The sequence below is a fragment of the Podarcis melisellensis genome, assembly GCF_964234715.1.
Source record: "Podarcis melisellensis genome assembly, chromosome: 6".
Lineage (NCBI taxonomy): Eukaryota > Metazoa > Chordata > Lepidosauria > Squamata > Lacertidae > Podarcis > Podarcis melisellensis.
In genome coordinates, this window is record NC_138538.1 from 62,156,653 (window position 1) to 62,169,121 (window position 12,469).

The window sequence follows — 12,469 nt, forward strand, 5'->3', positions numbered from 1 at the left end:
AATACCCCAAACATAACTACGTATTTTGGAGTCTGCAAATTTGGGGGGAGATGATGCCTCTTGGAAATATATGCCGTTACTGCAGAATAGTGAAAAGGCGCAGCAGTCCTCAAACTCTTGCTTCATTGCCTCCACACATTTCCAGTGACTATTGAAGATGGAAGATGTAGAGCTTCCCTCTCATAAAGGGAAATGTTGGAGATAAATGCTGCTGTGCTGTGCTCAGAGAATGGCACTCTGCACATGCTTGAAAATGCTCTTATGTTCTGTACATGTACCAGGGCTGGGCTCTGGCACGAAAACCTAGTGTTTCTTGGGAAGAGGGAATGGTGATTATACCAGTCTGGGAATTGTTGTTTTGGGGTAGGAATAGCAACACTCAGAACTATACTTCCCAGGATTTATTTGGGGGGTGGGGCCGTGGCTGTTTAGAGGCAATGATACTGCTTCGAAGCAGCATGGTCCAGCTTTAAATGCACAAGGATACGGTGCAAGAACGATAATCAGCCTACAATTCAAAATTTGGATATGTTCAGGTTTTCAGAAAGACTGCTAGCAAACCCTGGACGTTTACATGCTCAGGATAGGGCCCCCTGCTTGGCTCTGGTGCAGCAAAATCTAAGCCATCAGACCTCTGCAGTCTGAGCCTTCTTGTTCCTTGCCACTTTCCCCCATCTTGCTTCTTATCCTTACCCATACCTTTTGGTTATTGCCTAGCAACCACAAAATGCAGTTATGTTTCTCCATGGATATAGCGGAACAGCCTTCCTGGTGAGGTGTGATCTTGGCACAAAGTAGCCGACTTCTGATTCCATGTGACAGGGCAGCCCCTGAACCTTGGAGAGCTGTGCAGAAGCGATTTCAGCAGGCATTGCTTGCCAGAATTCAGACATTAAGATAGTGTGTGTGTGTGTGTGTGTGTGTGTGTGTGTGTGTGTGTGTGAGAGAGAGAGAGAGAGAGAGAGAGAGAGAGAGAGCGCGCGCGAGCGCACTTGGGCCAATCAGTCTCTAACTAGCCCACTTCACAGGGTTGCTGCAAGGATGAAAACACAGAGAGAGAACCATGAAACCCTGAGCTCCCTGAAGGCAAGGCAGGCTATAAATTTAATACATCCTCCACAACATCATAAACACATGGAGAGCAAAGCCACATGTGCTATTCCCCTCTGGGAGAGGGCTCATCTTGGGTGTGTGTGTGTGTGTGTGTGTGTGTGTGTGTAGGTAGTGGCTGTCCCCCGTTTATTATTTCACTATCCTCTACAGACCTACAATTGTGCGGAAGATAATGCTTGGGTTGTAGCCTTTCTCTTTGTCTTCGAGACGGTGTGGGTTAAACTGAATTACATCACTAAGAGCTGGCGGGAAAGTTGGGACTTGGCTGCTTGCACAAGTCGTCCTGCAGAGTTTGCACAACTTCCTGCTCTCCCCTCACCCCTTGATGATAAAGGGATCCCCTTCTTTCTTCTCCAGAAAACGTGAGTCCAGCTCTGTGCGATAGACAAAAAAGGGGAATGCTGCTTGGCCCAATGAAAGATCACACACACAAACACACATACACACGCTCATCACCATCCATTTACCTGACTTAAGTTTACAGCTCTGAACCTATGCGGGGGCAATGGTCCACTGGAATGCACCCAATTTCCAGCAGATGTCAGCATTCTCTTTTCCACTCCTTTCCACGGGTAGATTTAAGGAGACAGCTTAAAACAGAGCAGCAACATTTGCTTATATGTTTCCCTACCCAAAAATAAATAAATAAGCAAAAGCCAGAATTATTTGTATATTTTATTCATAGTATAAAAAAAAAAGATCTACAGTATTCCCCAAGTTACATGGAGCATTTATTTAAAAAAGAAAAGGAATAGAAACAGAACAAAAGAATTAAACAGTGCACACGAACAGCCCTTTCACCTCCGTGGGTTATGTATCATACAAGTAAACAGGGATTCTTGGGGCATATAAAAAGATATCTACACCAGATAGACTTGTTAGGATTCACAACACGCCCACACTTGCACACAAATAGCCCGACTTAAAGCTGATTTGTACCAAAACTTTACAAAAAGTAGTTTTATACTAGACTAGAAAAGAAGTCATGAATGTGCTTATTAAAGCATGTAAATGTTAACCATTACGTGTGATATAAATAAAGAACAAAAAATGGTTCTAAACGTAGGTTTTGGGAGTGTGGAATAAAAAAAACCTTGACTTGGGGAAGCACAAAGTATTCCAACTCTGTTTCCCAATCATGTCCCTATATCAGAAGGAGCAGCAGGTGTGTGGGTAATGAGTAAGGTATTAAATCAAAGGTCCTACATGGAAACGGGCACCTCTCCTTTCCATACATCAATTCTCACTCTCAATCATCCCCCACCCCACCTTCTGCAGTTAACAACCAAGACAAACTAAAGAGTGTCGTGGGGGAAAAAAGTCAAAAGAAAGATACACTACTATCAAAGCAGCATTTCCACCAGGTTGCCACCGTTCCGTGAAAATGCCCCGTCAGTGCCAGGCACTTTAGGGATGATTTTAGACACAGATCATCACCCTTTCCATGTGTCACCCACAGTTTGTGCCTGATGAGTCCTGCTTTAGTGGTTACTCCTGGGCTTCCTTGCGAGCCAGTTTGTAAACCTCTGTCGGTCCGTCCACGTGGGTTATGGTGGTAGTGAGCTGAAGCTCTTCTCCGCTGTTTACTCCCAGGTCTCCTGGAAAAAATAAAATAAAGCCATGTTTCAGACAAAAGCTCAGTCTTGGCACGAGGACAGTCACGGACCAGGGCTCCATGAGGCCTTTGGAAGAGAATATTCTTTTTGGAAAGCTGGCAGTAAGGGAACACCTTTTTTAAAGTCTGCATCAAACTTTAAAGCAGAGATTTAACTCAGGAATTGCCTTTGAGAGTTCTGTCTGAGGCAGGATTTGGTACATAAGAACACATCCTTAAACTGATCAGTCCACACAATCAGTACAAGCCAAAAGAGGTGATTCCACATGCCATTTCTGGGTCACAATGATCTAGCCACAACTGGGCACAGGCAGACTTTAGGTTAAAGGGTTCTACTATTTTAACTAAAACTTTGAGGTGAAATAGAGCCAGTTGAGAAATAATATACCTCAAATACCAAACCAGCATGGACTTAATCATGGCTTGTAGCCCTGAATGCTTCTGGCAATTAACTTTTTAGGACAGGCCTACATGTCACTAAAGGAAAAGTGGGTTTCTGTCTGAATACACGCTCAGCTCGGGATTTTGTTTTCTGTAGAGGGGCTTAACAGTTCTGTTACAAAATAATCAACTCCTGGTTTCCCCCCACCATCTCAGCAGCCTCCTTTAGAAGGGGTGGGACAAGGGAGAGAAAGCCTTTTTGCCACTGCCTTGGTGGCAACACTGCCCATCACCCGGAGATCGACCAGCAATTACAAAACAACTTCCACACACCTTACACTCAAAGAAACATAGGAGAGAGCCTGCTTTATCAGGTCAGTGGCTCATCTAAGTCTAGCATCCTGTTCTCACCCAATGCCTATGGGAAACCCTTCATGATTAGAACAGGAGGCAGAATGATCCCCAAAACCGCAATATAGGTTTTCCTTGGCTACCCTCAACATAGGAACAGTCATTAGCAGTCACAACCCCATGCTACCAATACAACTAGGCTACCAATGAGAGGATACCCAGACTTAAAACACAGAAGCCCCCGTCTTCTAAAAAAAATATATAGTGAGGTGACTTCGACCCAAGCCACTGCTGCATCAGCCCACCGTTCGATTGCTCTTCGACGTAGTTTTTGTGTGAGGGAGCATACAAGAACATCAGAGCAAAGACGTAAAGATTCCACATCCCGTATATCCCTGTGAAAAAGGCACTGTTCACTTGGACGGTGTAGTCACCCCATTTCCAGCTACCTTCAGTCACCTACCCAGGAGAAAGAGAAGGTAAAACCAAGTGAGGAACAGAGCAAGCAGGAAAAACAACTAAATCCCAACCATATCCTTAAGAGAAACGGCCCTTTCCATGTTGGAAATCGCAACTCCCATTCCTTTTCCAGAGTCTTCATTCCTAGGTGTGACCTTACTGGTTTGCTTTCTCTACATACAATGACTAGAAGAAAAGGAAACAGGGCCAATCCTATCTTGAACCATGATGGGCCACGTGGCTCAGGCGGTGGAATTGTAGGCACCATTTGACACCTGCAGAGCTGGCCACACACTACAACCACACTTATATGATAGTTAGTTGTTAGGAGATTTCAATTCCCCTCACAGAACTACACTTCTTAACCATGTCTGAACCATGGGTAGGCAAACTAAGGCCCGGGGGTTGAATCCGGCCCAATCGCCTTCTAAATCCGGCCCGTGGACGGTCCGGGAATCAACCTGTTTTTACATGAGTAGAATGTGTCATTTTATTTAAAATGCATCTTTCATTTAAAATGCATTTGTAGGGCATAGGAATTTGTTCATTTTTATTTTTATTTTCAAAATATAGTCTCCCGCCCCGCCCCCCCGCAAGGTCTGAGGGACAGTGGACTGGCCTCCTACTGAAATTTTTTGCTGACGGAAATCCTTCTTCCCAGGGAATTATGGGAATTGTAGCTGTGTGAAGGGAAAAGGAAAGGTCTTCAAACAACTTTCAGCACCCTTAACAAATAGCAGGTGACGTCATCTGCAGCACAGCCAATGGCATGTTACAGTTTAAAATTCCCTTAACGGCGTTTCAAACTGTAATTTATCGCCACTGCAGCAAAGCAGCAGAGGCACTGGTGCTTTCCGGGTGACATTGGCTGCAGTGTGTCACTTGGAAGAAGGAGCCGTTTCTTAGTAAGGGAGCATCTGTGCTTTGTCAGCAGCAAGCAAGCAGGTGGAGAAGAGTGGAGTACCCCCATTTTTGCCAGCTGGGGGCAGGAGGAGATGTAGGGGCCCCATTTCAGGTGGCACAATGCGTTGTGCTGCCCCTGGAAGCAATGCAGTGTGGGTAAATGTTTCGTAGGGGAACACTTCTGGACCCCATTCCCCCTGCTCTCCAACATCTCCGCTACATGGCTAAAGCTCCAAATCCAGGGGGGGAAATGCACACAGTCTTGTCTCGGAAGAATAAGCGACCCCAGTCCTGAATGCAAAGGTTATTTGTTGATTCCAACAGGTAATTAGTGAAGGACCAGATGAAAGCCCTTACCCAAAAGCACCATAAAGTTTCTCCAGCGGGTTTTAAAAGGCCACAGCCCAACCACCACGTAGAAAAAAATTGGGGGGGGGGGAAACACCTCTGTGGAAAGTCATTTTTAGGATACTCACCTGACTGACAATGAAAAATATTATGGTCATGGCTGCACAAGCTAATGTGATTAGCATCAAGAACTTGAATCTGAAAATCAGCCCCTAGGGAGACACAGAAACGTAACAAGTGTGTGGTTAGGGGGAATGTAGCTTCAAATATTTGAAAGATTACTGGGAAAGCAAGCAAGAGTGAGACAGTCAGGTCAGCACCTTTAGTCTCAAAGAACTTTGCTGTCAATATCTTGATCTCTTCCGATGGGATAAGCCTTTGTTTTGCTCACCACCCTTAAAGCTTTGGCTTGGTGAGCATTCAACATACAGTATGTTTAACCCTTGCTGCCTGGCAGCATCTCGATGGGGGGTAAGAAGAGAGGGATATAAGATGACCACGGCAAGTGCTGGACCTTTCACCCAGCACAGGGCAGGGCGGTGTGGCTTCCCTGGCTTCCCAATGCATTGCTGCTGCCCATTACCAATAAAGGAGGGCAGGTGAGCTAGAGGAGAGCAGCCAAATGGTTCTGCTGTGTCTGCACTGTGCTACCTGCTGCCTCCCTGCTCTACAACGGGCAGCGACACACCCACATTGGGAAGGCATCACACTGAGCTCCCACACTGCCCTACCAGCCGCTACCAATGCAAAGCTTGGAAAACATGGCCAAGGAATAAAGGAAGGGGAAGGGGCTCCCGGGACAATTGCTTGAGCAGCGACTGCAGTACAATGGAAATCACTCACTGGGAAAGCTTATGCGCCACTGCAACTCTTCTCTTTGTGAAGTTCTGCTTTGCGGAATCCCAGGATTCTAGTTTCTTTGTAATCAGGTGGTTTTTTGGGGGGGATGGGGAGAATAATGCCTTCAGGAATGCCCAGGACAGTGGTTTTTCAACCAGGTCCAGACTTGGCACTGTTAAAAGCATCCTGTATCTTCTCCCTGCAAAGCTCTTGTTAGTGGCAAAACAAGCTCTGCTCTTTGGTTACAATTCACTAGTAACCTGATCAGAATATTGATGCAAAGTGGCCTTTTAAAAAGAAGACATTACTGCTCAGGCTCCTTACCTCATAGTGAAGCCTGCGCACTTTGCTCATTGCTGGGAGGCTGGATTGCTTGCCGCTGATATTTCTGAACACTTGAAACACCATGAAACACAGGAACAAGAAGTAGAGGCAGAGGCATATTCCGGCAACGATAATAAATGCCATCTGAACAGTAAAGTTAAGTTACTTGACATACACACGAGGCAGAGACAGCAACTGTGATGGCCTGGGAATCCGATTCAGAGGCTGAACTGGAGGAATCCCAGCCTGCACAGGAGTCCCGCCTCCAGGGCCGGCTGAACTGGGGCAGGGCCTTTATTCTGAAGCGCCTGCACCTGTGCCAGATCCTCGGGAGCAGGCACCAGGCGAATCCACTCTGGCTCCGGAGGTGGTTGAGGACTCAGTGCCTACAGGTGAGTCTCCCCCTGGGTCCAGTAACCCTTCAGCCTCTCCTGAACTGCAGAGGCTCAGGGCAGAGAGGCGAAGGGAACTGGTTTCTCCCAGGAGGAGTGCTCGACTTAAGGCCAGGAGAGGTGGGTCTGGCCTTAGAGAAGATAAAGGCAAGTCAGCCCAGTCCCAGGTTGCGGGAGCAACATCGTTGAAGAGCTGTTTCGGCCAGCACCCAGTCCGGTTCCCCCAGAGTTCCTGTCCTTGCCCGGCTCCTCGCTGTGGACCCCGCTTTGCCCGTGGAGGACTGTCTGCCGACCCTCGACTCAGGTCCTGGACCTCGCCCCACGGTAACCTCCCCCCTGGACCAGCACAGCAACAACGGGCAATTCAGTTGGCTTTGTGAAGTTAACACAACATGGCTCTGTTCTTAAGGATAACCGGGGGGGGGGGGGCGCGTGCTCCATTTACTAAGCATGTAAAAATGAGGCAGAGCATACAGGAAGTCCCAGACCTGATATGCTGTTATTGTTCCCCTTGGCTCTTGACAAGGCATTAATGTGGGATAAAATATTGAAAATGTCAGGAGGCTACAACAACCTCAGCTGGAATTGTCAGCTCTATTCTGCTGGAACACAGAGAAGATGCTCAGAAGCAGCAGCCACCTTTCAATCTTAAGGAAAGGCCTGTTGCAAGGAGGGGTGCAAGGTAGCCAGAGCAGAACATTAGCCTAGTAAGAATTTAGCGACCATTTGAAAGTGCTTCTGGCCCAGGCATGCGGTTTCCAAAAATGAGCAAGCTCAGCAGAAATGTTTTTAGGTTCACAGGCATGCCAGAAAAACAAAATATTTAAAAATATAAAAACAGGAGGGGAGGGACACAAAGACAAGCAGCATGGGGACAAAAGAACTCCGGGAAATTTCCAGCAGATTGGCTCCGACTCCCAATTGCTTAGTAACAAGCCTGCTGCACAAAAAGTTCAGCTGCAGAAACAAAAGGCATGGTAGGGAAAACCATGGGAGATAGGTAGGGAGTGGATTTCTGCTGTTGTGCTACAACAGGTAAAGGTAAATGACCCCTAGACAGTTAAGTCTAGTCAAAGGCAACTATGGGTTGCGGTGCTCAGCTTTCCGGTTCATGTGGCCAGCATGGCTAAACCGCTTCTGGCACAACAGATGCGACAGATGCCAGAGCACATGGCACAACAGATGCGACAGATGCCAGAGCACATGGAAATGTCCTTTACCTTCCCACAGTAGTGGTACCTATTTATCTACTTGCGCCAGTATGCTTTTGAACTGCTAGGTGGCAGAAGCTGGGACAGAGCAATGGGAGCTGACCCTGTCCCGCGGATTGGAACTGCCAACCTTCTGATCAGCAAGCCCAAGAGGCTCAGTGGTTTAGACCCCAGCGCCACCTTGTTGTGCTAGAAACAAGATTGCTGGGCTGAGAATGTGACCTGGCCCTTAACTCTCAGTGTATGTCTGCTCTCTTGAGCAGGTATGGTTGGCAAACCTTAAGGTTCAAGCAAAAATAACCCAAACAAGAATACCGTGGTACCTCGGGTTACATAAGCTTCAGGTTACAGACTCCGCTAACCCAGAAATAGTACCTTGGGTTAAGAACTTTGCTTCAGGATGAGAACAGAAATCGTGCTCCGCCGGTGCAGTGGCAGTGGGAGGCTCCATTAGCTAAAGTGGTACCTCAGGTTAAGAACAGTTTCAGGTTAAGAACAGACCTCCAGAACAAATTAAGTACTTAACCCGAGGTACCACTGTACCCCCACCCCAAAAGCAGGTGGATTCCACAAGCCTGAAGTTTACCTGTTCCTGATTCAGTCTGCAAGCTTAAAAGCACAGCAAAGCCATTCAACTTTTATCACCGCCCTTGTAGCTTGTTAAGTCTAGTCACTTTTGTGTCCTCCAACTAGCTACCTGGGTAGACAACCAACAACATGCTTGTTTCTTGTTCTAGTAACATCCCCACAGAAAGGAGCCTCTGCAGGAGAATCATCATCAAATCAATTGCCAAATTCATGAAATACATTCAAAGGATACCAGAGGTGGTCCATAATATTTATGTGAAACGTTCCTATCAGTTTGGCCATGTCAACAGGTTTTTCAGTATGTTCAGAAAGTCCCTGAAGAAAATGCAGCCCCTTTCCCAATACCCTATGACAAGCAAAACACACAGCTTCTGTTGATGCGAACAGCAAAAGGATACAGCCAGTTCAGTGCCAACATCTGTGGTCCAGATACTGTAGAACGGATTTTTTAATTGTACCCCTCTGGAAATTGAAAGGAACAAGAAGATTAAATTACACACGGCCAAGTATACAATAAGGCAGCAATTCCCCTTGAGATCTGGAAGGACCAGAGGCAAAGCAGTGCTCTGTTGGTTTCATGCAAGCAAAGCTTGACTCTATATATTGGAAAAATTCAAAGAACATTTACAGCTGGAACAGTGTTCTGGCATTAATAATTTTCTTATTATCATAAGCCGCTTTTTAGAACTAAAAAAACTAAAACCAAACACATTAAGATTATGTGAACCCTCTTAAAAATAAAAAGTCTCCAGTTACCTCTCACACATGTCAAAGACAAAGAGGCAGAAGGCGCCCACAGCTATTGGTCCAACTTGTTTCCAGTAAGCGGAGAAATGGTTTCGTTCACTCTGATCCTAAAAATAAAATTAGGAGACAACAGAATGATTTGTAAATGGGTAGCAGGAATAATAATAGTTTATTATTTACACCCTGCCCATCTGGGCGGCTACCAACAGAATAATAATAATACAGGAAGAAGAAGAAGAAGAAGAAGAAGAAGAAGAAGAAGAAGAAGAAGAAGAAGAAGAAGAAGAAGAAGAAGAGATAAAACATCAAAAACGTCCCTAAACAGGGCTGCCTTCAGATGTCTTCTAAAAGTCAGATAGTTGTTTATTTCCGTGACATCTGGTGGGAGGGTGTTCCACAGGGCGGGCGCCACTACTGAGAAGGCCCTCTGCCTGGCTCCCTGTAACCTCACATCTCACAAGGAGGAAACGGCCAGAAGGCCCTCGGCGCTGGATCTCAGTGTATGATGGAGGAGGAGACGATCATTCATTTATACTGTGCCAAAGCCGTTTAGGGCTTTAAAGATCAGCACCAACACTTTGAATTGTGCTCGGAAACGGAGCCAATGTAGGTCTTTCAGGACTGGTATTATTTGTTCTCAGTGGCCACTCCCAGTCACCATTTTGCTGCCACATTCTGGATTTAGTTGTAGTTTCTGTGTCACTTTCAAAGGTAGCCCCATGTAGAGCGCATTGAAGTAGTCAAGGTGGGAGATAACCAGTAGGAAAGAAACAATAAGAATGATTTAACCTGTGTAACCAATGTGCCACTCAAGCAGGTGAAGAGTATTACTGAAGGGCACTTTGAAATAGTGCTAGTTCCTCAACACCATCTCTGAGGGTGAAGCGGGACTGAGATGACCCGGGATCCATTTGTGATGGCATCTGGCACAATTTGGGCCCCGACTGCCACCCCAGTTCCAGGATAGTGCAGAATGAAGCAGGGTTTCTACCAGCCCCTTATCCCAGACATCATTAGCAGTGGGGCTTTGGATTTGGTGGAAGCCATGTGGCTCCATCATGCCCTGCTTCTGCCAGGCCAGGGGTAGGATTGCTCTGCCCACCTGATATGGCTTACAGAATTACCTTCTCATTGCTTCAAATCCATGGACTAAAAACCCCCTCATACATTCATCCTATGTTTCTGATTGCCTGCCTTTATTCTACAGAAAGGGGGAAGAAAACTCTCTTAAAATACTTTCTCCATGGCCAATAAAAAATACACACATACACAAACAGTATTATGCCCAGAAACGATCATACCCACCATCATATGCTCTCCACAGAAGATGATCCAAAAGGACAAAAGCATAGCGTAGAAGATTCCTTGGCGAATGTCTCCAAATAGCAACATCCACGTCCAGTCAAATCCAATAGAAAACCACTCTACTGGAATATTTATGAAGGTCATAGAGATCCCAAGAGCAAAGATAACTCTGGATAACAACAACAACAACAACGGTGCTTTCAGTGCTCCCTTTCAGAGAAACTGCTGCTGCATTCACCCCAATGAAAAATTTGTGAGGGATTTAATAATGTAGTGTTGGGGATGGGGAAGGAGAAATGCCAGAGGGGGCGGGGGGATCCAAAGGGAAGGAGGAGAGCTCTGAGCAGAGACAACATTCCACACACACTCTCTAATTATACACTGGCCACCTGGCTTCTTTTCAAAGAAGCTATAACTTAATGCACTCTTTGCAGAGAGCAAAGGATTCGTAGCTTTGGTAATAGGGTTCCTCCTTAAAGCAAGATTCAGGAGGCTACACCTGTGTCATCTATCTTTACTCACTTTTCCAGGAGCACAGGTGGTCGCGTCATCATCATGATCCGCCTCCAGTACCAAATCATGATGATGAAGATGCTCGGAGTAAGGAAGGTTTTCATCGCAAACCACACCTTTGTAAACCCTCCATTCTGATGGATACCCTGGAGAAGAGAGAACAAATTGAAAACGCTGCCTTTCTTCCCTTTCCCAACATTAAGATCCATTTGACATTAACTACAGCACCTTGTAACAAACATCGTGAAGCTCAAGTAACAACTATATTTGGGGAAGGAAGAAAGCCCTGCGAAGAAGCCGAGCACAAGAAGCAAGTTCTTCAATTAGCCGCTTAATCATGAAAATATTGTAACAAACAGATTAACTGCGTCCTGGAGCGAATATTTTGAATAATCTTTTTATATGTAACCGACAAAGAATCGGAAGTAGTTCCTCTCTTTGTTTTCTTCTTTCATTCTTACATTGTTTTTATCTTCTTTCTTCTCTTTTCCGTGTGTGTGTGTGTCTACTCTGAGTCACTGAGGGAATTGTACACACATGAAGGTAATGGCTGGCTGGTGAAAGACCCTGTGTGTGATAGGCAGGAGAGGGAAGATACTGGGGTGGGAGGAGAGAGGCTGGGAGAAGAAAAGAAAGCTCCCAGGAGGAGCTTGGCGAGCCCACCCCTTTCTGTGTGAGACAAGAGTTCAAGATCTACCTTTGAGAGAAGACTTTGCATTTTGTTTTTCTTTCTTTCAATTTAGATTAGCTTTTTATGGTATTGTATTATGAAAAACATCAATAATTTTTTATGGGGGGAATATTAACTTCCATATCAGATAGTCCTAACAAGAGGATCAAAATGAGACCCATACTTAAGACCCTCAGTTGTAATTCAGTCCCGGTATACCTATTTTTCTCAATATCCCTTCCCCACCCCACCCCTGCTTTAGTTCCTCCAGAGACCTGTTTCTCCAGTGGAATTCGCACACTTTCACCCAAAGGCATGTGACAGGCAAAGGCTGGTGGCCAGGCGGAATTGCTGGCAATCAAGAGAGCCATTCCTAGCACAGCAAGTGACAAGCTAGTTAATGCAGTGGGGGAAGGGGAGGATAATAGCTGGAGCAATGACAGAGGGAAAAATCCCCAGGGAGCAAGGAGGCTCTGAGCAGGGACAGCATTCCACACAAACTGCCTAATTATACACCCTCACTTCCTTTTGAAGAAGCTGTTAACTTCATGCACTCCTTGTAGAGAGCAAAGGATTCATATTTTTGGGAACCTGGTTCTTTCTTAAAGCAAGATTCAGGAAGCCACATCTGTGCTTATTTCATTCATACTATAAAACTGTGGCTTAGTTCTCTTGAATGCCCGTTTTAACATGGAAAAGAATCTTTAAG

General features: G+C 45.8%; 1 protein-coding gene across 2 annotated transcripts in view; it reads right to left on the reverse strand.

The window, feature by feature from the left end:
* Positions 1-1,775: 1,775 nt before the first annotated feature.
* The window catches only part of WLS (Wnt ligand secretion mediator), a 71,856-nt gene continuing 61,162 nt past the window's right edge, over positions 1,776-12,469 (reverse strand). For both annotated transcript variants that reach the window (XM_081915831.1, XM_081915830.1), the window contains exons 5-12: positions 11,100-11,236; positions 10,578-10,746; positions 9,282-9,379; positions 8,924-8,987; positions 6,335-6,478; positions 5,299-5,382; positions 3,766-3,919; positions 1,776-2,711 (exon numbers count right to left, since the gene is read on the reverse strand). In XM_081915831.1, coding sequence (XP_081771957.1) covers positions 2,602-2,711; positions 3,766-3,919; positions 5,299-5,382; positions 6,335-6,478; positions 8,924-8,987; positions 9,282-9,379; positions 10,578-10,746; positions 11,100-11,236 — 960 coding nt within the window. In that variant the 3' untranslated portion in view covers positions 1,776-2,601. The remainder of the gene's footprint in view (positions 2,712-3,765; positions 3,920-5,298; positions 5,383-6,334; positions 6,479-8,923; positions 8,988-9,281; positions 9,380-10,577; positions 10,747-11,099; positions 11,237-12,469) is intronic.